Source organism: Podarcis melisellensis (genome assembly GCF_964234715.1).
Source record: "Podarcis melisellensis genome assembly, chromosome: 10".
Lineage (NCBI taxonomy): Eukaryota > Metazoa > Chordata > Lepidosauria > Squamata > Lacertidae > Podarcis > Podarcis melisellensis.
This window is the reverse complement of record NC_138542.1, coordinates 43,358,066-43,384,053: the sequence shown is the minus strand read 5'-3', so window position 1 is coordinate 43,384,053 and position 25,988 is coordinate 43,358,066. Positions and strand designations below refer to the sequence as shown.

At 43.3% G+C, this 25,988-nt stretch overlaps 2 protein-coding genes across 5 annotated transcripts; both read right to left on the bottom strand.

The window, feature by feature from the left end:
• Nucleotides 1–1,701: 1,701 nt before the first annotated feature.
• On the bottom strand, nt 1,702–24,898 carry LOC309379118 (pentraxin fusion protein-like). 4 transcript variants are annotated; one of them, XM_081927958.1, is made up of 9 exons: nt 20,024–20,235; nt 19,348–19,398; nt 17,875–18,160; nt 15,827–15,981; nt 8,494–8,598; nt 7,391–7,476; nt 6,019–6,153; nt 4,409–4,514; nt 1,702–1,925 (listed from the first exon to the last, which is right to left on the bottom strand). In XM_081927958.1, exons 1-9 carry the CDS (start codon nt 20,082–20,084, stop codon nt 1,837–1,839), a joined length of 1,074 nt encoding a protein of 357 aa, XP_081784084.1. In that variant the 5' UTR covers nt 20,085–20,235; the 3' UTR covers nt 1,702–1,836. The 4 variants fall into 4 exon arrangements, with proteins under 4 accessions (XP_081784084.1, XP_081784086.1, XP_081784083.1 ...); XM_081927960.1 differs by lacking the exon at nt 8,494–8,598; XM_081927957.1 differs by lacking the exons at nt 1,702–1,925; nt 4,409–4,514; nt 6,019–6,153; nt 7,391–7,476; nt 8,494–8,598 and adding exons at nt 13,391–14,249; nt 14,423–14,470; nt 24,809–24,898 and having other exon boundaries at nt 20,024–20,304.
• Nucleotides 24,347–25,977, bottom strand: LOC309379119 (histone H3.2). Its single transcript, XM_081927961.1, has one exon. It carries the CDS (start codon nt 25,439–25,441, stop codon nt 25,031–25,033), a length of 411 nt encoding a protein of 136 aa, XP_081784087.1. The 5' UTR covers nt 25,442–25,977; the 3' UTR covers nt 24,347–25,030.
• Between the last annotated feature and the right edge of the window lie 11 nt (nt 25,978–25,988).

The following is a 25,988-nucleotide window of genomic DNA, read 5'->3' as shown; positions in this document are numbered from 1 at the left end:
TGCCCGGTGGTTTCTGGAAAACTGTCAATATCCATTCAACTTCTTCTGCAACAGAGTTCAAGGCTAGCAGCTTCAGATCCTGAAAATCAACATTATTCAACTGCAGCAATATTGATTCAAGGCCTAAAGATTTAATCTAATGTGGCAGCCTTGGGAACAGCCTGATGGACCTGTTTACAAGTTATGAACAAACTCCAGCTGTGCAAAAGAGAGAGAGTGTTCACTTTATCAGATGTACGAAGTGAGATTCTTGGTTGGCAGCTTTGTTCAACATGGCCATAAAAGGGGAGGAATGGCAGTTGAATGGCAGTAGGAGACAAGCAATACAATCTCAAAAACCCATTGCCTACAGTAACCTCCTTCAACCAAGCTGACTGGGGCTCCTGGGGTTGTAGTTCAACATCTGGATGACACCCAATAAGGAGAATCTGGTCCACAGCCAAGCTCAGTTGTAGAACCAACCCTTGCCTCACCTGTTGGGTAGAATCACCATTTTGCTCATTCTACATGTGTTTTTGCCACCACAGAATAACATGGCTGGTTTTCTCTCATATATATTCTACCCATAAACAAATCCCATGGGCCATGCTGTGCTTTCATGCATTATATCTCTGTTATGGTATATTTATACAGAAATCCAGAGGGGTTCTTCCAAACTCCCTCCACCTGGGAAGGTTTTATTGAAGCAACCAGGCATTGTGTATGGGCAAAGCGCACACAAAAATATGCACAGTAGGTTAAATTTGAAGGAAAATGTTGATCAATTGTCTTGAGTACTTTTTAAAAAACCACAGAAACTGATGTGAGGGACTAAACTGGACTGGGGAAATAGACTGGAATAAATGAGAAAATGAGAGAAACTGAAATTGACATATGTGTCCCTCTCTACCTGATAGGCAAGCACAATGTGCTGTTTTTCTCTTCATGGACTTTTCTGTTTACTGTACAATGTTGGCAGCATATGCCTTGTGGGTTTCTTACAACTCATCTGCTAGCACCACTCAAAGACAGGTTTTTCTTGATCTCTGTGGGACAAAGATAAAGGCCCCATGGAAACATGTCACTTTCTTGGCAGGTTTTCCTTCCACCTGCTGCTCTTTGCCCCCAAAGGTACTGACAGAACACAGTACCACATGGGGTAGTAGTTTGTGTCAGGCTAAGACCTGAGAGACTAGAGCTCTGGCATGAAGTTTACTGGGTGACCTTTGGCCAGGCACTGCCTCTGAGTCTCACAGGGTTGTTGTGGAGCATAAATGAGCAGGGAGAACCAGGTACACCACCTTGAGCTCCTTGAAGAAAAAGGTGAGGTATAAATGCAGTAAATTAATAAATGCATTACTATGTACTGTGCTATTATTAGCCTTTTATTATGGTGTGAAGGCACAGGAGACAATTACTTTGAAGTAGCTAAACAGGTCTAGATTTGGTAACTGCCTGGACATGTGACTACCTGAGAATCACAGGGTTCCATGACAGGAGACAGGTGGGACAGGTGAGTATCTTCAACAGGAAGGGCCACAGCACGCAGAAGGGAAGGTCTTGGGTTCAACCCCCAAGATTGTTTGCTGTCTAAATTATTTCTGCTGGGTACACCACCACTTTGTAAAAGTAAAGGTTATGACTGTTTAAATAAATAAAATAGGTAAGAAAAATAAAGGAATCCATTTCCCCATCTTGTAACAGATGACACACCCAGCCACATAGAGTTGCAAGTTCTACTGTTTATTTGGGATTTCAGCCTATAGATGAGTAGCAGGTGAGTTTAGCAGTCATGGAAGGAGTTGACATCCCTCTGGGTGCAGATTCTTCTAGACAGCCCGCCAGGGTTCCTCCTTGTTAGCATTCACGAACGATAATTTGTGGTGTCTTTCTACAAAGGTAGGGGTTCTTGGTTTCACAATTTCTGCTGTCCCATGCAATATAATCTATGCAGAAAGAAAATTAAGGCAGCTGAGATACCAGGGTGATTTGTGGGTTGCAGGATCTGTGCTCTCCTTGGGATGCAACCTCCCAGGGTTGTTTATTTTATGCATTACATGTTTATAGCTACCCGTCCACAAACATTCTCTGGACAACATACTGCAAAACAATATTAAACAGGCAATATAGGTTATTAAAACTAATAATTAAAATATTAACTGTCTTCTGTCTTATTAGAAAAGTGTTGTTCACTCCACGGCCTTTTAAGGCTAGTTCACACATTCATGTGGGATGACCACAGCCTCAATTATTTATTTTCTTTTGAAATAATATATACTGTATATTCTACCTCTGTATGAATTATCCAAGTTCACCTACAATGCACAAGAAACAACACACGCGGCGAACAAAAACATATAGGGGTTTTCTGTCTAATAAAATAAAGTCAAGAGAGATAACGGTATGAAATTCACTTGGGAGCAATCCGCCTCAAAGCTTGCCAAGGGGGAAACTGTCTTCAGTGCCCATCTGAAGCAATAGAACATTACTATGCAGGTCTTTTTTCCTATATGGAAAATGCATATATCTGGAACAGCTCTCACGGATCAAAACCATGGGCAGAATTTCTGTATCCATCACCAGAAACACAATGTTTGACCTAGAGGAAGTTCACCGATTCAGCTCCTGAGATCTCAAATGCTAAGCATGAGTGGCTGACTCAGCCCCTTTTTTTCATCTTCACTGAGGGCTCCTCCAGAATGGGGGTTTTGTGTGGGTGTGTTCTGCAACATATCACTGATGCATGAGGAGTGCATTTATAGTGGACCGTCCATGCGTCATTTTGCTTTATTAGTTGTTCTGCAATGCTCCCCTGGTGTTGTTGCGCCATTGGGAGGGGCCACTCTTGCACCACAAGGCAACAAAGGCAAGACAGCAATAACCCGGGACATTTGAAGTATACAAAGCTACAGGACATGCACTGATTGGAAACCAAGCAGGATATCTGCCCCAAAACATTTCAGGCACAAAGAGTACTGAAAGCAAGTTTTCGTTGGGCTGCCCTGTGCCATCACAAGCAGAAATAACCATGAATGTACTGTCTAAAAAGGCTGTCTGGAAAAGTCGTAAGTATTGCCTGAAGCACCACAGAAACCTGCCAAACTGGCTAAACTGCAGGCTGCAGCAAGAATAAGAAACCACAGACAATGGGCTTATGTGCACTTACCTTTTGAGCTGTGCTTTCAGGCACAACTCTGTGTCCAAGCACTCTTTTCCCTGCCCTGGAGCATTCCCCACAAAAACCCGCTCTTTAAAGCTGAAGCACACCAAATGGCAATGACCGCTCCCCGCTTAAAACGGGGGGCGCCCTTTGCGTGGACACACGCAGCCCTAGGTCTGGAGCGGCCCCATCAGCATAGGCTTGGCTTTGCCTTCCCTCAGGTGGGATACCTGGAGGTCCCCGCCTACCTCAGTCAATTGTCCAATCCCACCTGGGGGAAGCGTTGCCAAGGAGACCAGGCCAGGTAGGGGAGGGATTACCTGCCCACACAATAGAGGGAGGATCTTACCTGGGAATCCTCACTTGGCTCCAGAGCTTCTCCCACCCTACCCACCCTCAGTTAATGTCTTCTTTTGCAGGTTAACTTTTCTTCATAGGTTTTGCAGGTTAACTTTTCTTCACAGGTACGTGGGTGCTTCTACGATAAGGTCACTGTTAAAGGGCCGGAAAGGAATTTCCCTGCATTGGCAGGTTTCGCCTTTCCCGTAGCAAAACGTCACAACTTTGGCGGTATCAGGCCTTGGATGGAATCCTTTAGTCCATCTTCCACTTTGCAGCGGCGATACCAGGGGTTCTGAAGTGAGGCTTTGACCATATGCCGAAAGGTCATCATTGCTCTCCCCTGCGGCAGCAGCGTAACAGGGGCGGCTATCTCTGCTTGAACATATGTTCTCCAGAGCCGGCCCATCCCCCACAAACACACTGGATAAACTTGAAGCTCCCTAGGTCCCCGGCTGGGGACTGGGGAGGGAGAACACCCAATGCCTGAGCCAAGGTCTACCCACATTTGAAATTTAATAAAGTTGTGGCCAATAAGCATCTCCAAGCAATTTCACAGTACAATTGCTGTACAGAACAGCAGGTGGTGAACAGCTACCTCACTTGCCGAAAGCATTTTCTCTGGAATCCTCTTCCCCCTTTGCTCTTGCTTTAACAACCTAGCAAGGACATGCCTGGAACCCTGGCTGGGGTGGATGTGGCAGAGGGAAGAGGCTGCAACAGAAGAGGAGTGCCAGCCACTTTTTTTGCTACAAACTGCATCCTTCCCGCCTCTGACCCAAGCAGTGCTTTGCAGCTGTTTAGAGGAAACACCCATAAATCTCAGCTCTCAAAGTGTTAGAGCTGGAAGGTACACAAAAGCAGCCGTATTTTGCTCTTCTCCTTCCTGAATCCCTGTGTCCCCATCTGCCAAAGCACCTGCACACTTACTTGTGCCGTGGAGCAATAGCGCACAATGTTCATTCTTTCTCTCTGTGTCATCCAGCCAAGCATATAAGTTAAACTTGGTGGAATCAGTCCAACACCATACGTTATCCTGCAGGTGGAAGGCAAGAAATGCAGTTAGTAAGGGAATCAACCATGTGGAATACTTTGGAGAATGCTCGTGGAATGGCGCAGAAACTTACCAAGGTTGCAGTCCTAGACCAGTCTGCCTGGGAATAAAATTGTGGTTGGGAATCTGTACCCCCCCCCAAAAAAAATATGTTTTTGGACTACATTCCCACCATCTCTGGCTATTAGCCATGCTTTCAGAAGCTTAGGAGTTGTAGTTCAGCAGCATTTGGAGGGTCAAAGATTTCCCACACCTGTGGTATGACTTCATTGAGTTTACGGCTAAGTAGGAGGTCCGCAATGTGATATGCCTTGGTTGGGAGCCAATAAGCAACTTGGTCTTTTTCTTCAGATTCTGGGTAGTTTTGATGCAGGACATTGCATTCCCATCCTATCAGCTGATGGGCAGTGGGACTGCACCATGCTCAAGGCTTTCAAAAACCACCACCTTCAAATTTCTGCATTTCTCCTTCAAATTTCTGTGAAGGTTTGATGGAGAAGCACAGGTGCAGGATTCAACGGCCCTTTGTAAACATCCCTGTGTGCTGTTTACAAAGGTCTGTTTGAAAGCCCCACAGTTTGCTTTGAAGCCCTGCTCACTGGGGTTCCCAGGGGAAGCATCACCTGACATCACTACGAGGTGAGGGGATTGGCAGGTTGCCCACCTGCCATCTTTGTCCTGAGAGGAATGGGGAAGATAAAGATCTGACCCCCTCCAGCCAGAAACGTTCCCCCTGCCCTGCCCCACTCTGCTGTAAAGGACAGATCTGTTTTGAAGGCCTGTGCTCTTCATTTTCCATAGGGGTTGCCTGCAGGCACCAGTGTTTAAAGGATAATTTATATATTGGCCCAAGAGGTGTGAATTTAATCAGTTCACTTAAAAATGTAGATCAAACCAAATTCTCCTCCCTGCTGACCTATGATAATAAATTTATGGCATATACAGTGGTACCTCAGGTTACATGCGCTTCAGGTGACATACGCTTCAGGTTACAGACTCCACTAACCCAGAAATATTACCTCAGGTTAAGTTCACTTAGTCTGTGTGATTTATTGTTGGCTCGCTCCCAACAATGGGTGTTGAAGCCCAGCAACACCCAGAAGGCCACAGATTCCCCTTCCCTGGGTTAGATGGCGACTGGCTGGCTCAACATTAGAACCCGGGCCATCCTGCACCCAGTTTGACTCTCACTTCCACATTACAGCTAGTCCAATATATTATGTGTTTCTCCCCAACGCTGAGAGAGAAAGTTCTTACAGATAATGAATTATTGGAGAAGGCTTTCTAGGTCAGAGAGTGGCATTTCCTGACAGATTGTGTGTGGCTACAGTTGACATTTGCCATCATGGAGATCTCCAGTGCATCAGTTCCACTTTTGAATTACTTAATCTTGTTTTTGATTTCCAAAATCCAGAGAGAAATTCAGAAGAGAAGAGTGTTGGAAACATCCCGAGACGTTAAGCACCAGGGAGCTTGCTGCACTCACCTTTTGAGGATCGTGGAGACCTATCCAAACATCTTTGTTGTCACTGAAGCCGGCAACAAATTTCGCAATTGCACAGACTTCTCCCTTGCTATGGAAGGAGACTAGGTCGGCGTGATGTTCCTTTTGGCATTTCTCCTACACAAGGACACAAAGAATGCCATTCACTCTATGGGTTGCACCAGCTTCTAGACACAGCCCCCAGCTGCTAGCTTTGACTTTCTTTTTTAATCAAATCATCCTCTACCAAAACTGAACAAAGGTTTGCTTGCCGCAACAGCTAGAGCTCAGCTATCAACAGAGTCAGGTTTAGCTTCTTTTTTCTTTCTTTCTTTTTATCAATTAAGTTGTCCCTGGTTGCAGTTTAACCTTTGCAGGATAAGCCTTCCAGCCCTATGCAAACACTAGTACCAAGTGCTCATAATTTAATACCAGTTTTGCCCTTGTTCCATTTTTCATCTTTTTTTACATTAAGACAATAATGCAGAAGAATGAAAGAGAAACAGATAAATGCTACCAAAGCTGAAAAGTCATGATTTTGTGCCTGGCAAAAACTTTCCTCTATAACCAGTCCTTTGGCCTTCAACTCTTTGTAGCCTTTTAGAATTGGGTGGGATATTTTTCATGTATTTCTTTTTCCTCTTGGTTCTAATAGATACATTAGATCTATTAGATCTAACACCATTAGATGTGGTGTTTTTTGATCTGGCTGGTTTGTTGGTTGGTTGTAAGTCACTTTGGGTTGCCCTGGGCAAGATAAAGCAACTAACAAATGTAATAAATAATAATGATAATTGTTCTTTATTATATTCATTACTATTTATTCTGCCTTAAAATTACTGGATTAATATTGTGCATTAGGAATCTACTCTTTGGCAATACTACCCTTTTGCTTTGAGTAAATAAACCGATAATCCAGTGCAGAGTAGGTTCACTCCTGACACCCCACAACCCTGATACCAACCTCTGAAGTTCTGCACTCTCCCCACAGATTGTTGTGCCTTCTTATCTGAAACTCATTGAGGAAAAGACTGACCTGAGGCACAGCAACCTTCTTTAAGGAAGTCTCCTTTCCACCCACTCCCAGAACTCATGCAAGACCATGCAATGTGAGCAAGTGAGGTCTTGTGGGATTTGGGGGCCAACACCAGCCTTCCCACATTGTGTGGAGCCAGTCACGCTGTGCCACAAAGTGATTTCTGTCACGCAGGGAGTGCGCCAAACCACGAGCTCCATCAATGGCCACCGGCCTCAGTATAGCCAGGCCCAACTCCATCCTTCCAGAACCTTCCTGTCCAGTCTCTATTTTCACAGAGAGGAAAGGGATGTTGACTCCTCATATGCACAGCTAATACAATGATAAACCATCTCTTACCCAAGCCTGTGCAAAGGTCAGAGGTTCCTCGAAGTAGCCATAACAGTTTCCTTCATGCTTCAACCAGTTCTCTGGGCAAGTGAATCCTGCAAGGAGCGGCAGAGTTATTAGATAATATTGCAGTGTCCATTGACCACAAACAATAAAAATCTGATTGACTGGCTAAGAGAGCCTCCTAGAGCTGTAGCGCAGGTTATTATTTTATTCTCTTACTGTGGGAATAGGCTTGAACACACATGCACTCCTCTCTCCTTTTATCGCATTACCATAAAAAAAATGTTTTCCAAAGGAGAGAGGGAGATTTAGTCACACTCAGGAACATGACTCATTATTTTCCCATTTTAATGGTGTGTTAGGGGACCAGGATGGCTTAGGATTTTTCAGATCCACATTGCTTACCAGAATGCCCCCTTCCCAGCCCTTCTGAAGCCTTAGAGCCAGTGCCAGTAAGGCCAGCACTTTGAAAGAGCCAGTGGCAGAGAGAGTAAGGGAGGTTTTGGCATCAGATCTACCACTCTGATGTTAGAGCTCTGTTTCACACTTCAGAAGGGAAGATCCCATCTATCCTTTCCCCTTGGGACACCTTCCCAGTGGCCATTTAGACAGGAATGTCTGGTTGGTCCTTTGCCCCCATCAAGAGCTCATGGCTGAGGTTTCCTGTGATGCCCTGGAAGGCTCCCTTCCTTCCCTCCAACCCCAACTGCTTTTGGAAGTCAAATACACTCCAGCTAGTCAGGGGAGAGCAGAAGACTCTGCGGTAGTTCAAATTTGGAGAGATGCCGAGAGTGCTGTGAAATGGTACGTACCTGTGGAGTGATGAGCCTCTGAAAGAGAGCCAATTTGGTACAGTGGTTAGAGTATCAAAGTAGGACCTGGCAGACTCAGCATGAAGCTGACTGGGTGACCTTGGGCCAGACACTGCGTCTCAGCCTTACCTACCTCACAGGATTAAATGAGGAGAACCATGTATGCCACGTTGAGCTCCTTGGAGAAACAGGTGGGTGTAAATGCAATAAATAAATAGATGGAATCTTGCTGTTGGTGGAATCACTGAAAAGGAGAGAAGAAAAGGGGGAAATTGATGCCCAAGCTCAGAAACATACCTTCTTGGAAAGTTAGCGTTGGCAGAGGAGTCATAAGCAGCAGGCAGAGATAAAATGCCACAGATATGGAGGTTCTTCTTAAAAGCATGGTGTCCTCCTCAATGGCTTTGTAAAGAAAATTCAGAAGAGAAATCGTTGGGGAAACACTCTCCTCTTCAATGCATCTGGAGAATTTTGAAGAGGTTAATATACCTTTCTGGATACTGATATCCTCCAATTAGGATTCTTCCAAACTAAGGACACAAGATACTGATTTGATTTTCTCAGAGAACAAATATTTATCCTTGTCAATAACAAAATGATGAGTGGAGGAAGGAAACTGAAATGAAGGAAAAGTTCAGCAAACATGCATGGACTATGTGCTTAAATTTAAAAACAAACAGGTAAATTGGAAACAGTTCTCTGACTCTCCCAGTCATATAAATACAGATATTGCGTCACACCACATTGATCAGCAAGGTGAAATCACATGAAAATTTCAAGACAGACACCAAATATTTGGGAACTCAAATAGCTAGGGATCTGTCTGAAACTTTTCCACTACATTGTTCTCCCTGTGCCATAAGCCTGTAAATACGGAGTTGCATCAGCCATGTTATATCCACAGAGATATACTGTTCTTGATGCCAGGATTTTCAACCAATTGTATGATTATTTATCATTGGCCTTTTTCCTGCTTTTAATATCATATTTACCTAAGCCTCCTTCCAAAGAACCAGCAATTAACTTTGCACAATGCACCCATTTAACTCAGACATTGGTCGTCATACATTTGGAATTAATCATCTTTACACCAATGTTGTTCAGTTGTTGTTTGTTTGTTTGTTTGTTTGTTTCCCAGAAGTGAGTTATATTCTGCTTTTCTATCATGCATTTCCCAAGTGCAATCATATCTGGAAAGGTATGCATTAAATTCACCAGATTAAACTGAAGTACCGGTAGTAAGGGACATTATTATAGACAATATTCTAAAGACACAATCTTTCCTCCTCAAAAAGGTACACACTATCTCGCCAGAGTGGTGCATGCTCTAGTGATCTCTCGCTTGGACTTCTGCAATGCACTCTATGTGGGGCTACCTTTGAAGGTGACCCGGAAACTAAAACTAATCCAGAATGCGGCAGCTAGACTGGTGACTGGGAGCGGCCGCCAAGACCACATAACACCATCTTGAAAGACCTACATTGGCTCCCAGTACATTTCCGAGCAAAGTTCAAAGTGTTGGTGCTGACCTTTAAAGCCCTAAACAGCCTCAGTCCAATATATCTGAAGGAGTGTCTCCACCCCAATCGTTCTGCCTGGAAACTGATGTCCAGCGCCAAGGGCCTTCTGGCGGTTCCCTCGCTGCAAGAAGCCAAGTTACAGGGAACCAGGCAGAGGGCCTTCTCGGTAGTGGCACCCACCCTGTGGAATGCCCTCCCACCAGATGTCAAAGAGAAAAACAACTACCAGACTTTTAGAAGACATCTGAACGCAGCCCTGTTTAGGGAAGCATTTAATGTTTAACAGACTATTGTATTTTAATATTTTGTTGGAAGAGTGGCTGGGGAAACCCAGCCAGATAGGCGGGGTATACATTTATTATTATTATTATTATTATTATTATTATTATTATTATTATTATTATTACTGTATTATTACTACTACTACTACTACTACTACTACTACTACTACTACTATGGACCCACATTTGATTTTATCTCATCACACCCCACATGGTAACTACCGTACTTTTCTGTCTATAAGATACCCCCCTATTTTTAGGGACTCAATTTTAGGAAAATGAAGGGAGATGGCCCAAAGTTGTTGAGCTTCTCCCCCCATGCAGCTGCCGGCAGGAAACACTCCCTAGATAGTTTCCCACACGCAGCAGCATTGGGGGAGTTTGCGCTTGCATCCAGAGGTACCACTGTATTGCTGCGTCTTGCTGGCTCAAAATCGTTATCGTGGTCAGAGACGTAGGAAGGTCAGGTGGTACCCAGTGCAGAAAATTTATTGTCACCCACCCACACATTGATTTTTTGTTATTTTTTTTATTTTTGCCTGCAAAAATGGTTTTACGTTATTTCATATTTTCTTACAAAGGAATGTGGATTCTGAGCCTCTGATAACAAGTAGACGACTGTGGGCAGATACGGTGGATTGTCTTTTGGCTTGTGTTATTTTATTTATGTTTATTGCCTATTTATTTAATAAAAATTATTTTAAAAAAACTGTAAAGTGGTTTACCAAAACAAAAAAACACCACAGCAGTAAAATCAAGAAAAATTAACAATCCTACTTTAAAACATACAAAAGCTAAAATATTAAGATTAAAATTACTTCAACTTGCTAAGCATCTAGGCATGCTTGCCTAAAGGAGAATGCTTTTAGCAGGTGCCGGAAAAGAGTCTAGCAAAGCTGTGTGCTTTGTTGAAATTTCAGCCTTCACGACTTAGGAAAACGATCAAATAAACAGCTATTTTGGTGGAGGAGGGACAAGATATTAACTGATATGCATGAAATTTCTTATGTAGCTATATCATCCCTAGTGTAGTAAGATAAGACCTTTGGAGCAGGCATTTTTTTAAAAAAGTTTTTTTTTTTAATGAACCTCCCTAGTAGGGCAGTAATTGTTCCTTGATAATTTGTCACCCCCCTCTATGATGGCACCTGGGGTGGCCCCCTGCCCCCCTTTCCTATGCCCCTGATCGTGGTGTGATTTCAAAAGTGCTTTTGTAAGTATATTGGAAAATTGCACAGCGCTAAAACAGACCATAAAATTTGTTATATTACCATGCAAAAATGACAAAAAATTAGTTGGGGGGCCGCGAGGGATGGGGCCACGGACCCCCTAATTGGGAACCAGTGTTCTAGATGTTTTGGACTACAATTCCCAGTGCATTTCCCCTTATTTTCCTTATTGCAAAAATTCTGATGTGCCAGGGACGAGGAGCAGGGTTATTTTTTGTTCAAGGGTTCCAAGTCAGTGTTAATTACAAAACCTGAATTCACCTGTATGTGATTGAAACCCACCTGAAAACAGGAAAGGCCTGAAGGGTTCTTTGTGTAGCCATGTGCCAAGGATGTGGCTTTTGCATGTTTCGTTGAGCACAACTTGTAACAGTGAAGAAGAAGCTGTAGTTTACAAATAAAGGAAGGAACAAGGCTTTCTGCAAAAAGAACTTGGAAGACCTCGTGGTAGGAAAACAATGGTGGAGATCTTAATAAATCAGAAGCCGCCATCTTGGAACTACATTAATACCTGCCATTAAGGGACTAGGAAGCTGCTTCTCATCCACAAAGCAGTATAAACAGGACTGTTTATAGAACAGTGTATAGGATGGAAATGCTGTACTTTCCTCCCTTCCAAGCTGGTTTTATCTACTTATTATGGCAAATATACACAGACTGTAAAAACAAATAGGGAAGGAACTAGAAGAGGAAAGTTATGGGGGCAGGAAAGGCTAAGTATTCCTTTTCTCCTGTCATTTCTCTGCTGCAAATTGTACGGCCTGTTCTAGCACTTTGCAAGTATAGTGGTACCCCGGGTTACATATGCTTCAGGTTACAGCCTCCACTAACCCAGAAATATTACCTCAGGTTAAGAACTTTGCTTCAGGATGAGAACAGAAATCACGCTCCGGCGGCGCAGAAGCAGCAGGAGGCCCTATTAGCTAAAGCGGTGCTTCAGGTTAAGAACAGTTTCAGGTTAAGAAGACCTCCGGAACGAATTAAGTACTTAACCTGAGGTACCACTGTAGTAACTGAGCTATCCAGCCCCATATTTCTAAAAAGCAGTTAGGGGCTAGTCTTCTATATAAAGGTTGTTTTTCTATATAGGTGACTATGTATATAAATTAAACAGACAAAGTGGGTGTGTGGTTACTTGATACACATTTGAAAACCTTCCCCTTGATTAGGTTATCCCTGTCTTTTCCTCCCTGCACATGCCCCAGGTGAACGAAGAAGGATGTGGATTCCTGAATCCCCACTCAAAACATTTTCAACTGAAGTGGATAAACAATAACCCATCTCCGACTATCAGAGGTCACAAAGAGAAAGGAAAAATATATGAAAATAACAACAAGAGATGTGGAAAAACAAGAAGAAAGGACTGGATAGTACTGTGAACATCATAAGGTTAGATTTGTGGACATTAAAACAGCAGTAAGAAGCAAGAAATTGATTGGATCCCCTTCGGAACTTGAAATATGGGTACCCCCAACAAGAATTTAAAATTCGGCTGTGTAATTTGGAATTTATGTAATTTGGTTTGATTTGATGTGATTGGTCGGTTAATAAAAAAATATTCTTAAAAAAAAACACCAATAACCCATCTCCCGTGAGTTCCCAGATGGAATTTATTGGAGTGCAAAGATACTATTCATCCTATTTCTAATTTCATCAGCATTCTTCACAATTTTGTCCTGAATGACATGATGTTTGCTCATATAATTATTCCACAGAGCTTATTTTTTGGAATTTTATTTAACTTTAGCCTGCAGTGGGCTTAGAGACTGTAGCCTGCACAGCAGCAATGCTCTTTGTCACTCTTTCATCTCCCTTTGTTGCATCCCTAAGTACTTCAAGTTTAGATTGTCTGATCCTTGGCGCTAGAAACAGCTTTGCTTCCCATTTGTATGTTTCTGGTTTTTGTGACTCAGACTATCCAGTACACTGAGGCCAGCAACAGTGCACATACTTTAATAATGGTCACAAAAATGAAAATAGCAAAGCTCGCTGAATCTCAAATATCTCCTGGAGCACCCTTATTAAAGCCACAAGGTCTTTATAGACGTTTTAAGAATCCACAGCTTTCTTTCGCAAATAAGTTTCTAGCCCCTAGTACAGTTATAGATATGTCTTTCTTATATACACAACAGCTTGCCATGAGTAAATAAATCTTGTTTTCAAATTTGATTATTCATAGGGCTGTTTTATTTAAAATTTATGATTTACTTCAACAATTTTCAGTACGAAAGAATTTTCATACGGCAGTCAACAATCCTACAATGTGAATAATTACAGGCAATGTGAATAATGACACCAGCTGCACTTCCACATCTCAGGTGGTGCTTTCCCTCCTTCCCTTTTCGTCTATTCTTTTGCAAAGGAGGAAGACAAAAGATCTCCTGCATATCTTAATAATGCCCATATCCTCCTTGGGTGTTAGTCCTTAGGTAATACCAGCACATTCCCCGTAATCTTGTACGATAACATTTTCCAGTCAAAGATGTTTCCTCTAGGAAACTGGTGGACCTGGAACACAGCTTGAATGTCTTGAGATTTCAGTACATAATCCCACATGTAGAGATCCGTTATTTCCCCCACAAAACGCCGTTCCTGCTTTTCGGATGGATTTTGTGCACTCTGATCCCATCCAAGCATTGCAGTGCCCCCCGACTGAACAATATGCCCTACGTTGTGCACTTTTCGGACACTCCTTTTCCCATTCATCCAAAAGGCGGTGAGGCCAAACTCAGCTTCCCAGGTGACACACATATGACTTCCCAAAGTGCTGAGATCAGGGAGGACAAACATCACACTCTGACCCCCCATGTGTAAGCCAAAGCAGCCCTTTGCCTCACGCAAGATCCTCAGTTCGTCCTTTTGAGAGCGGTAGGAGAAGAGAATGACTTTGCGATCGCTCAGATCCTCTACTGAGACTCTCATGCAGAGCGTGAATTCCATGACATTCAGAGGCTGCAGTGGAGATATGACAACATAACTCTCCTTCGATTCATTAAGGAAACTCAGAACTCTGCCCTGCAGACCTAGAAGGGGAAACATCATTAGCACTTCTACAGGAAATCACTGTTCAGCAAAGCAGTGGGGAACTTGTGGCGCTCCATATGCTTCTGAACTACAGCTCCCATCATCCTTGGTCATTGGTCAGGCTGGTTGGAGCCGATGGGAGTCATAGTCCAACACACAACTGAGCACTTACCTAAATCAGTTTCACTGTCTCTCACAGGGCTCCGTCCACCATCATGAACTGCAAAATAAATGACATGTCTGAGCTTCTGGCACTGGTGGGAAAAATATTCACATTACTCACAAATGTTATGTAACCAAACTTTCATCTTTGGTGGAAATGAAATAAGGCAAATGGTTATTGGCAAATGGTTATTACAGTCCTACATGAAATATTGGGCTACTAGGTTTCATTGGACCTCCTCATGTAAAATATTATGTAAAAGACCATATAAGAGCATGTGATCAAAACCAAGTGTTATATATATTATAACTCTAGCTAGAATACTATATGCAAAAGCCTGGATAATTAATCAGAAACATAATAACAGAGACTTAGTAAGAAAGATATCAGAACAGCTAAATGCTGCAAAATTAACAGCTGAGAGAGAGAGGTTCAGAGACGTTATTAGTGTCATTAGTGGGCGGAACCTGGCAACACAATACATAAAAGGCGAGTTGCAAATTTTAAGGCAGGGAATTGATTACATAGTTCTATGAAGTTCTGAAACATATTATGTCAGGGGAAATATAACAGCAGGTTTCAGCAAAATGAAGATTATGTCTGACAGGAGCTGAAAGTATATATGCTTTTTATTATCTATCATCTATATCTATCTATCTATCTAACTATCATCTGTCTATGATAGTAAACTTCTATAATATTCTTGATGTTTAAATTTTGTATGGGTTGTATGAATTTAATAAATTATTTGCTTTTTTCAAAAAAACAACAACCCAAATGTATGTAACAAAACTGTGGGTTGTCAGATATCAGGAACAGAAAGGGAGAGGTGAAGTTCCAGCAGAAGAGTAGATGTGGAGGCAGGAGAAGCTTCTACTCATCATCGACAGACATACTGTTCTCCAGTAGCAGCCAGTGGGGCTGTGTTGCTCTCCTGGGGTTGTGTCCAACAAAGTCCTAGTCAGAGTAGACCCTTTGAAATTAAGAAACCTAAGTTAGTCCTGTCTATTGACTTCAATGGTGAATAGGACTAACATAGACTAAAATATCGCCCGACTGTCTTTCCCCTGCCTCTTACCCCTGCGGGTACAAAATACATGCAGCAGCTAGAGCATTGGACTAGTTCCACTGCTCCTCTCACACCATGCCAAACTCCCACTGCCTTGCCCACCCCCCAGAAGTTGTAGTGACGCACAATGTTGGGAAGACGGAAGAGCAACGCAGCCCCACCTGTGCAGCTACTGACATTATCTATTCATGGGTCAGCTCTGGGAAAGGCAGGAAGGCCCTCTCTCACCTGAGTTGTGATAATAGGGGTTTTCTAACAATCAGTGATTTGGTTCGCCCACATCGCATGAGCAACATGTTCCTTTGCTGTGCACATCAAATTCACAACAGAGGCCATCTACTCACCCACATGGAGCCATGGGTGTGCGAGAACTTGCACTTCACAGAGTGAGAGGAACTCGTATCTCCCCGGGATTGTAATGGTCACATACTGGCCCTGCATCCCTGCACAGGTGAAGGACATGGTTTCCCCACGCCCCATGCTGTTGATTGTAGCGCACCTGCAAAGCAACTAGAGCATTACTCAGCGGCATGACCTCAGAGCACAGTGGAGATATGCCACATGGAAATATGGGAACCCCACCAATATTTAGGCCAAAAGGATCAATGATATCAGCAAGAGACACAGAACATTTTGCTCAATCATTTCTTTGCAGTTAAACTTCCTAAGAGGAGCCCTGCTGGATCAGATCAAAGGGCTATCTACTCCAACATCCTGTTCTCACAATGGCCAATCAGTTGCCTATGGAAAGCCACAACACAAGCAGAACATGAGTGTAGCAGTACTCCCCATGCTCCCCAACATATTGTCTCAAATGCCGGTTGCAATATACAGCCTTCATTGCTAGTAGCAATTGATGGCCTTATCCTCCGTGAATTTATTGGAGCCCCTTTCAAAGTCATCTGCGACAGTGGTCATCACTACATATTGTGATCGAGATGCCATAGCTCAACTATGCAGAAGTGTAGACAATTCTACAGCACGTTCTGCAGCAGGGGTAGCTAATGTGGTACCTCCCAGCTGTCGTTGGACTGTAACTTCTATAGTCTTGATTGCCGATGATGCTTGCCAGGGCTAATGGGAGTTGGAGTCCGTAGTATCTGAGGGGACCATGCTGGATGCCCTTGCTCTAGAATACTTACTCTGTTAATACAGCAGGTCTATCTTACTCTGTATGTCATTCATACACATATTATTCATACACACCAGGAAACCATATTCAACACTTGCCTATAGCCGCATTATGCAGGGAGAGACTAGCAGCGATGAGAAAGCTGATGCTTGGGGATGTTTGGATTCCTAGAATCATAGCTGGAAGGGACCTCAAGTCAACCCCCTGCAATGCAGGAATATCAACTAAAGCATCCCTGACAGATGGCCATCCACCTTTGCTTAAAAACCTCCGAGGAAGGAGAGTCCACAAGCTCTTAGTTTGTGCACCATCTAGATGATGTGTTCACCATTACTAGACTTCTCACCGAAAACCCCTTAGGAAGCTTCCATGCAATGACGACATCCTCCAGAATATCTTTTGGAAACTACCAGTTTCATGGATTACAGTCAACAGGATCAGTCCTCATGATGAGTGAGGCTGAACAATTTATTTTATTACTAATCATATGTCTATCCTGCTTTCCAGCCACAGTGGGCTCTCAAAGTGGCTTACAATTAAAATCTTTACTAAGGTATGATATAATTAGGGATATTGTGTATGTATGGGACACAATTTGTCTTCTTTGGGTCCTGGCAGTTGGCAACATAGTCCAGGCTTCCAGGCTCATCCCTCCAAAGGGAGGGAGGTACAGGGACAGGAGATACAGATCGACTACAAGAGTGGCTGATGCAATAGATGTTAAAACCCAGCAGCAGCCTCTCCATTTATTTAACTGAGAGGGTTAGGATGTTCATGTTTTAGTAGTACATTTTTTTCAGATTGAGCCCTGCCAACATCATCAGTGAGGAATCATGGTCTTATACTGCAGATTCCAAATCCCCCAAGTCCTCTGGAAACCAACACGACTAACTGACTTCCAGATCTGTCTATTTTTTCAGTTATGTATAATTAACAAACCTGCTAGCGAAAACTACAGCAGATTCACTCTCGGAACATTGCAAACAGCTTGAAAGTCTTGTTTTTTTGATAAAGTGGTTGCACATCAGGTGGTATATAAATTGTGTTAAAACAACAATAAATAGTAAGCTCCACTGAAATCTATGGGACTTACTCACAACAAAAATGTTTTTAGGATTGGGTCTAAGGTTCCAATCCTAAGAAAAGTTTATCGGAAGTAGGTTGCACTGGACTACAGGACTCACTTCCAAGTAAGATCATATTGCATGTCATCTTTATTGGTTTTCCATCACCATTCATTTGTTAACAGCAGAGAAATACCTGGGATTCATCGTGCCTCCCTTCTGTGGCGAATCTCCAATGAGAATCTCAGCTCCTTTTATCCTTGACTCACAACAGTCTCCTCTGTTTGTGATCACCACAGCAGATACCTGAAATGCTGAATTCAAATCTACCATCCACCAGGGCTCAAAATCCTTCCTCGTCAGGGTGCAGTCTCCATTAGCATAATTATTGGCCAGTGAACCATCTATGGCCTTATTTGACTTCCCCTTTTCTTCATACGTGCTTGACTGGGACGACATTTTTCCCACTGCAATGTTAGGATCTGGAGGGGAAGTGAAGAAAAAAAGCACATCTATTTACTGCCAAAACAAAAGCAGAAACACAGATAGCACATGGATATCGAACTGAAGTCAGATCAGATAATGGTTCACTTAAAACACCATTCAGTCTTTGACAGTGGCTAACTGGATGCTCTGTGGCAGTGCAGAAAAAAGGGTGAGATGGCAATATCCACACTCTCTCTTGTCCCCAGAATGTGGTACTTAGAAGCATAGAATTGTAGAGCTGGAAGAGACCCCGGTGTCATCTAGTCCAACCCCCTGCAATGCAGGATTATTTCACCCAACATGGGGCTCAAACCCATGAGATCATGAGTCTTATGCAATTCCAACTTAAAGGATTTATTATCTCTGAATATATTATCTCTCAATATAGTAGATACAAATCTAGCTGTCAATGCTAATAGCCACTTACTTATCTTTGATGCAAGTTGTCTAATCTATCAGTTTATACTAGTGTGCTAGTGGTGTTTCACATGTTAACCATATACAACTGTGTGAAGAGATATTTTGCTGCCTCTCTCACACACTTGAATCTGATTTTGGTTTTGATGAATGACTCTGAAGGTCTATTCACACAACCATCTGGGTGCACAGTGAACTCAGGAGGAGTCTGTACATCAGACATAGAATCACAGAATTGTTGAGTTTACACAGTAGTAGCCTGCAGTCCAAAAGAGGCTTATTGCATGCACAACCACACACAGCAGTTTACTTTCAGCAGACATCAGGAAGCACTGTTCTCCTAGCATTTCCCAAAATCAGGCATCTGCACTTGACTGCAGCCGCCACCCATGCAAATAGTCATGCAAGACTCCTGGTTTTATAATTTGAGAGTAAATCATTTCCCTCTATTCCTTCTCTTATATTTTGTAGCCACCAAAAGACACATCTTAATTCAGCCTCTGGGGAGCAGACAAGATCAGATAGTTCTGTCCCCCACCCTCTTGCCCTGTAGTAATCGTTGTGCCTTTTGTGGTTTAAAGAGATGCTTTAATGCCATTTTGTTGAATGAATGTATATCCCACATCAGGACCTTGTGGCGAAGGGCAGGCAACAGATTCCAACAAACAGCAGCAACAGCAAAAATATTATTATTATTACATATGCCATCTCAGGCAAGTGGGATAAGGAAGGGTTTAGGTTGAAATAAGCCACACTCAGGATTTACCTCCAACTGGAATTATTGAAGCATCTGCAATGGCAACATTGCCAGCACTGCCTGGAAAAAAGAACAGCAATTACCAATTCAGGTAGGTAGCTGTGTTGGTCTGACACAGTCGAAATAAATAAATAAATTGTCCAGTAGCACCTTAGAGACTAACTAAGTTTGTTCTGGGTATAAGCTTTTGTGTGCACTCACACTTCTTCAGATACTTCAAGTATCTGAAGAAGTGTGCATGCTCACGGAAGTCATGAAGCATACTCACATATGTTTACATGTATAGCTGTTCATGTTTAAATAATCATCATTTTTATATCATTACATTGTCACTTGGGCCCTGGCTGTGATTTTGTCTTTGATCACATATATTTGATCACTTATATTTCATGGATTACAGTCAACAGGATCCTCATGATGAGTGAGGCTGAACAATTTATTTTATTACTGATCATATGTCTATCCTTCTTTCCAGCCACAGTGGGCTCTCAAAGTGGCTTACAATTAAAATCTGTACTAATTGTGTACATATGGAACACAATTTGTCTTCTTTGGGTCCTGGCAGTACTTTTTAGCCCCAAATATACAAACACAAGTAACCTTGCTGGATCCAGTAAAGTCCACATGTCCCAAACAGTTTAGGGTCAATCTGTCTACCAAAGTACTTAATCACAACTGTACTTACGTTTGTGTGTTATGAGCCAATGCAAAGCAGCAATCACCAGAAATGCCGAGTTGCGTAACATGTTTGTTATTTTATCCGCTTTTTGGAACACTCTACAGAGTTCTCAGCATCTTTGCTTCAGCATCCGAGACCTTCTCCATTCCTTTCAGATAAACCACTTTGCTCCTTGTGCTCAGGCTGTTCCTCAAAACTTCGAAATCCAATGTACCCACACAAGCCAGGCTGTCTTATAGCTGGGAAAGCTTTGAGCAGTAGGGCAGTTCTTGGGCACTGCTTTTTATCTGGCAAGATAAAGATATAATGGGTCCGTGGTGTGCCTGACTTAACAGGACCAGCCAGAACATTGAAATAGCAGTCAAATTCCAAAAGATGAAACATTATTCATACCTTTCATACACAACAGGTATCCATCGTATGCTGTCGGAATATGATGGGGAGTGGGATGGGAGAAAGTTGTGGTGTACACATAAAACTGAAAACTAGATACCATAACTAACCATGTCTACTCAGAAGTAGTTCAGGGAAGTTTCTAGTGTATTGTGTTGTATTGTGTTTTTACTAATTTTTGTTGGGAGCCACCTAGAGTGGCTGGGGCAATCCAGTCAGGTGGGCAGCATATAAATATATTATTATTATTATTATTATTATTATTATTATTATTATTATTAGACATACTGAATTCAATTACATTTGTTGTCATGATAAAATAGCATTCTACCAGACAATATCATAAATGTAAGTTGTCAATTTACTTAACCTAATACTGTTTATACCAAAAGATTTCAAAATAGCTGCAATTTTTACTCCCATACAGAAATCATGAAAAGGTAGGATCTGGGTAATTCTGCCTGTTAGTTTGTTCCACTTAAATGTTTCAGGCTGTGTACATACAATAACTTTAAAGCACATTCGAAGCACATTTTCCCCTTTTCAAGAATTCTGGACTCTGTAGTTTGTTAAGGGCTGCTGGGAATTGTAACTCTTTGAGGGTTAAACTACAGTGCCCAGAATTCTCTGAGGGAAAGAATGTGATTTGAATGTTCTTTAAAGGTATAGTGTGTACTTAAGATTCAAGGCCTAACATACAGGTAGACTAGGCAGTTGCCTAGGACAGCGCAGCTAAATGGACATCTGCCATGCCAACTATCTCTGGGCACCTCAGAGTGCTCCATGATACTGTTGGGGTTTTTAGAGGTCATTTCCAATTTGCATGAGTAAGCCCTTGTCCCATTCTGCCTAAGGTGGCAAATTCATGGATTTCCAATTTGTATCCCAGGCTATCAATGTAGTCTGCACTGGGAAAATTTGAATTATCTATGAAGGCTTTATGCATAGCCTGGAGGGGCAGAAGCTGGTGGTGCAGAAGGAGACCCTACAGCAAAAAGCTGTAGAAACCACCATCCTTCAGCTCTGGAAGCTTGCAATTTCCCCTACTGAAAGTTCCTAATTCATTACAGTATTTTATAATGTCTGGGGTAACTAGAGCTCTCAAAAATCATTGCACCACAGAAAGGAGATCAAGGGCAGAAACAAACTACTTTTTCAAACATGGGACATATTTTCAAAAGCATGACTACGGGATGGAAAAATTCAGCCAATTTGTGCTAATTTTTTTTTAAAAGGTTGGTGACTATGGCTGCTTCTATGGGCTTGTCCAGGTCAAACACCAGCTGATGCCTGGCCTGGTTTTATAGGTTCACCCCACAGCACTGCAAAAAAAGGAAGGAATTTGGGTGTGCAAAATTCCTCCCCCCCCCCAAATATCTCAGTCTCCCTAGATACTCTTGCCTAAAGGCTGACAGAAGCCTCCAGCCAGCTCCACTAATGAGACAAGGAAGAGACAGGTGTGTGGCTTAGCTCATTGGCAAAGGACAGCCTGTGAAACAGAATCAGGTGCAGGCACCTGTTGTGTAGGGACATCTTGGTCATTCCTGCGCTCTGCTTGTGGCATGTGGTTATCAAGATCAGCAGCAAATCGTATCGTGTAGGCATGGCTTAACAAAGAATGTTTCATTAGTCAGGCAAGGGAAGAGATGGTAGATGGGCTTTCAACTTGGTTGGTCTCCATAAATATTGAGAGGAGAGCTTCCCTCCCCCCCCCCCACCCCACTCCACTTCAGCTCCTTTATTTCAGATTGCTGCCCCGTTGCATTCTGAAGGACCAAAGCAGGGCTCAGATGTTCCCTTTGCAAAAAAAATAAAAAGATGTTCCCTTTGCTCTGTGATCAAAGGAGGCAACACCACATTTATTTAATTTATTGGGCACTAACTGTCTAAGGAGAGCAGAGCTACATCATATGAGCACTAGATGTTAATCACAAAATTCTTTATTTTTATGGATCATTAGGAAAGGTTAACTGATCGGGAAGCATGAATAGAATTTTTTTCAGCTTGCAAGTGACTGGCAGTTTTCCTTAGCCCTCCATTTCTAATCCCAGGTGGCTGTTATCTCTGTTCTGGCTCCACACAATGTTCCGAAGCATAAAGTGCCAACATCCACTTGCCTGATGCAGCAGGTGATTCCTGAGTGAAGTATAATATACAGGTGGCACTTCCTTAATGTCTCATAATCTTAAATTGTGCATCAGTTCCCTTTTAATGCTGAAGATATTGGGACGCTCTGAGTGTTTCAAATGTTTACAAATTGTTAGCTTTGATAACAAAATGTGTGTGCTTCTCCAAAGTATCCAGCAAAACGCAAGCCATCCATCATTTGACCTGCGACACAGACTGCCCACCTAGGTTCTAGAGTGCATTTAAGATTATTCCTGACAGCTTGATACTAGCAAGGATGCACTAACAGCTTGGTGACTGTGGGGTGAGGAGAGAAGCATATTGCATCATGACTTTTGCAAGGCTGCATTGATGTTTTCTGACACATCCCACCAAATGATACCCTCGGCCACTCACCCAGCTTATAAATTTACTTATAAGGGTGTGATAATGCAGGGAAATATATCAAACTTCTGGCCTGGTTAACACTGTTCACACATGCACGCACACACAAACTGGAGTTACAAGGTACAAAAATGGAAAGACATTGAAACAGGCCTTAATTTCAGTTATGGATCGCAGTTTCAGTGTCATGCAGAGGCCTGGAACCTGAAGCTACTAAATGCCTCCAAGGTGTCAACTGTAGGCAACATGGTGCCCTCCTGATGTTGTTGGACTATAACTCCCAGCCGCCCCAGCCAGCATGACCAATGGCCAAGGATGGTGGAAGTTGTAGTTCAGCAATATCTGGAGGGCACCACATTGGCTAGCCCAGTTGTAGAATGCACCCTTTACTTATCAGAACCCGCTTTAGAACTGAGGGCCCCTCCCTGGCAAGATGCCCTCTGGTGGGACCCTCAGTGGTTATCCCCTGGCAGCAGAGCCACAGCAGGCGTGACCATTTTTATTTCCCAGAATGCCTAGGAGTAACACTACTTCCGAAGCACTGCGGGGGAATCAAATAGTGGGTGCTGGCAGCTGCCTATGGCCTGTTCCTTATCACAGGGTAATCACAACATATCCCCCGTATTGCAGCTTCCCAAATGTTTTTATTGTCTTTTGCTGTTATTATTGCACACCACCCTGGGATCCATCTAGATATCCCTAAAACTAGCACTTTGGTATATTTATAGAAAATAAAGCATGGTGTGTTTTTTAATAAATAAAAAAGAACATGGTTGCAAAGGTGAAAAGCGGTATTTTCATTTATAAAGACGCCATACGAGTACTTCTGGATCTGAACAGACAGATCTGAACAAAACCCAAAAGTGGGTTTTTGTGCCATGTAAGAGAACTGAGTGAATTTTGTATTTTATTTTTTGCTGTGAGAACCACAAGAAACCACACACTCATTCATACTGAGGACAACAGCAAGCTTTGAGCTAACCAAGCCGCCAAGTGCAATTCCAGAAATACCGGTATATGTCATATACATGCTTATAAATACCAAATTCATTACAGTATTCAAGTGCAAGTCTTTATGTAGCTAAAACAGCAGTGCGCGTGCGCACACGCGCGCGCACACACACACAAAGCACCAGTGGGCTCAAGTAAACCTGAACACTTGTAGAAGTACAAAAATTTATAAGAACTAGAAAAGCTCAGTGGGCACAGTGGTTACTGCTAAGGGCAGATGGCCAGCAGGGAAGCCAACGTGGAGCAGGCTTCCTTTTCGCTGCAGCTCCTACTCAGCACAGCCTTCACATCTTCTCTCACCCGTGCCAATATGACTGTGCCTGTGGTGCTTTCCGTATCAGCATTAATTTATTCAGAAAGGAAGAGCATTTAGTTTTGTATGAGGCATTATTAAGCATACAGAAAGCAGCGTACGAAGGTGGTTTTTGTTTTTATTTCGAAGAACTGGGGGAAGCTCCAGCAGTAAAATGAAAGATCAAGCGGAAATTCTCTCGGATTCGGACGGAGTAGGAAAGCAATCGGGAGCGGAAAGGGCCTCGCTCAAACTTCCCGCCTTACACGCCTCCTAAAAGATGGTTGGAGCAACCGAAGAGGGCAGAGCGCGGGCTTTTCTGGTTTGAAGCTTACGTCTCAAGCTTCCCGCCAATCAAACAGGAAACAACCACCAAGACTTTCCCAGACCTATGGAAGGCTTGGGACGAAACCCAACACTTAAAAACGACCCATACAGCGAGTTGTAGAGGCGGGGAAAAGAGAAACGGGGATCAGTTCCTTGTACGAAGACACAGTGCAATACCCGATTTAAAGGAAACTTTTCAATATAAATAACTCAGTGATGTTTGTCTACGTGATATGAACAATGCGGAGTAAACTCACTATTTCCACGCCTGTCTAAACGTACCAAATTAACCAGCGAAGGCGCCGCAGCTCCTTCCGAGTTAAATGTGCTCCCCTCTCCCATCGCAGAAGCACTTTGTACTAACTAACAAACTGGGGTAGAGAAAGGAAGCGAATCTCAAGCCCTTCTCGGGATGCGGTGCAGTGGCTCTGAAAAGAGCCTTTGGGTTGTTGGTGAGGCGGGGCGAGCGCGAGGGGCGCCTAAGCCCTCTCTCCGCGGATGCGCCGCGCCAGCTGGATGTCCTTGGGCATGATGGTCACCCTCTTGGCGTGGATGGCGCACAGGTTGGTGTCCTCGAAGAGCCCCACCAGGTACGCCTCGCTCGCCTCCTGCAGCGCCATCACGGCCGAGCTCTGGAAGCGCAGGTCCGTCTTGAAGTCCTGCGCGATCTCGCGCACCAGGCGCTGGAAAGGCAGCTTGCGGATCAGCAGCTCCGTCGACTTCTGGTAGCGGCGGATCTCGCGCAGCGCCACGGTGCCCGGCCGGTAGCGGTGAGGCTTCTTCACGCCGCCCGTGGCCGGCGCGCTCTTGCGAGCCGCTTTGGTAGCCAGCTGCTTGCGAGGCGCCTTGCCGCCCGTCGACTTGCGAGCCGTCTGCTTCGTCCGAGCCATCTTCGTAGATGCAGAAAAGAACTAAAAGCTGAGCGCAGAAGGCAACATTTATACACTAGTTCTGCCCTCTGATTGGCTACTAGTAGACGAACACCTCTCGCCATTGGATACATTCGACTTGTTGATTGGTTGGAATTACAAAACCTCAAGCTCATTCGACAATTTGAAAAGGCGCGCATTGATGTTTAAAAATCGTCAGCAGCCTCTCGCTTTTTAAATTTTCCTCTCCGTTTTGCATTGCGTAGGCGCCAGGGGCGGAAGAATGCCAAACTACGTGTAAACCTAAGGGTCGTATAGTGTCTCGTTCACATAAATCACCCTTTTATTTTTTTAAAAAATAGAAAATACGCGTCCATATTTATCGAGCTGCCTCACAAAAACCACATCGCTTAGGAACTGTTTGTGTGCGCCTATATGTAACCCTGTTTATGTAATAAGGTATCCTCATTCGGGACCGTATTTTCCGAAGGTGTTCTGCAATCCCAGTAATCTCTTCCCATTTCACGAACATTTAATAAGTGAATTCTAACAAAATAACTTGGGAGAC

Coding starts and splice junctions, on each gene's coding strand:
- LOC309379118 (XM_081927957.1), bottom strand. CDS start 20,084: ATGTTACGCAACTCGGCATTTCTGGTGATTGCTGCTTTGCATTGGCTC. Junction 19,399..20,023: donor TTGGCTCATAACACACAAAC/GTAAGTACAGTT, acceptor TCTTTTTTCCAG/GCAGTGCTGGCAATGTTGCC. Junction 14,250..14,422: donor AGACAGTGAAACTGATTTAG/GTAAGTGCTCAG, acceptor TTCCCCTTCTAG/GTCTGCAGGGCAGAGTTCTG.
- LOC309379119 (XM_081927961.1), bottom strand. CDS start 25,441: ATGGCTCGGACGAAGCAGACGGCTCGCAAGTCGACGGGCGGCAAGGCG.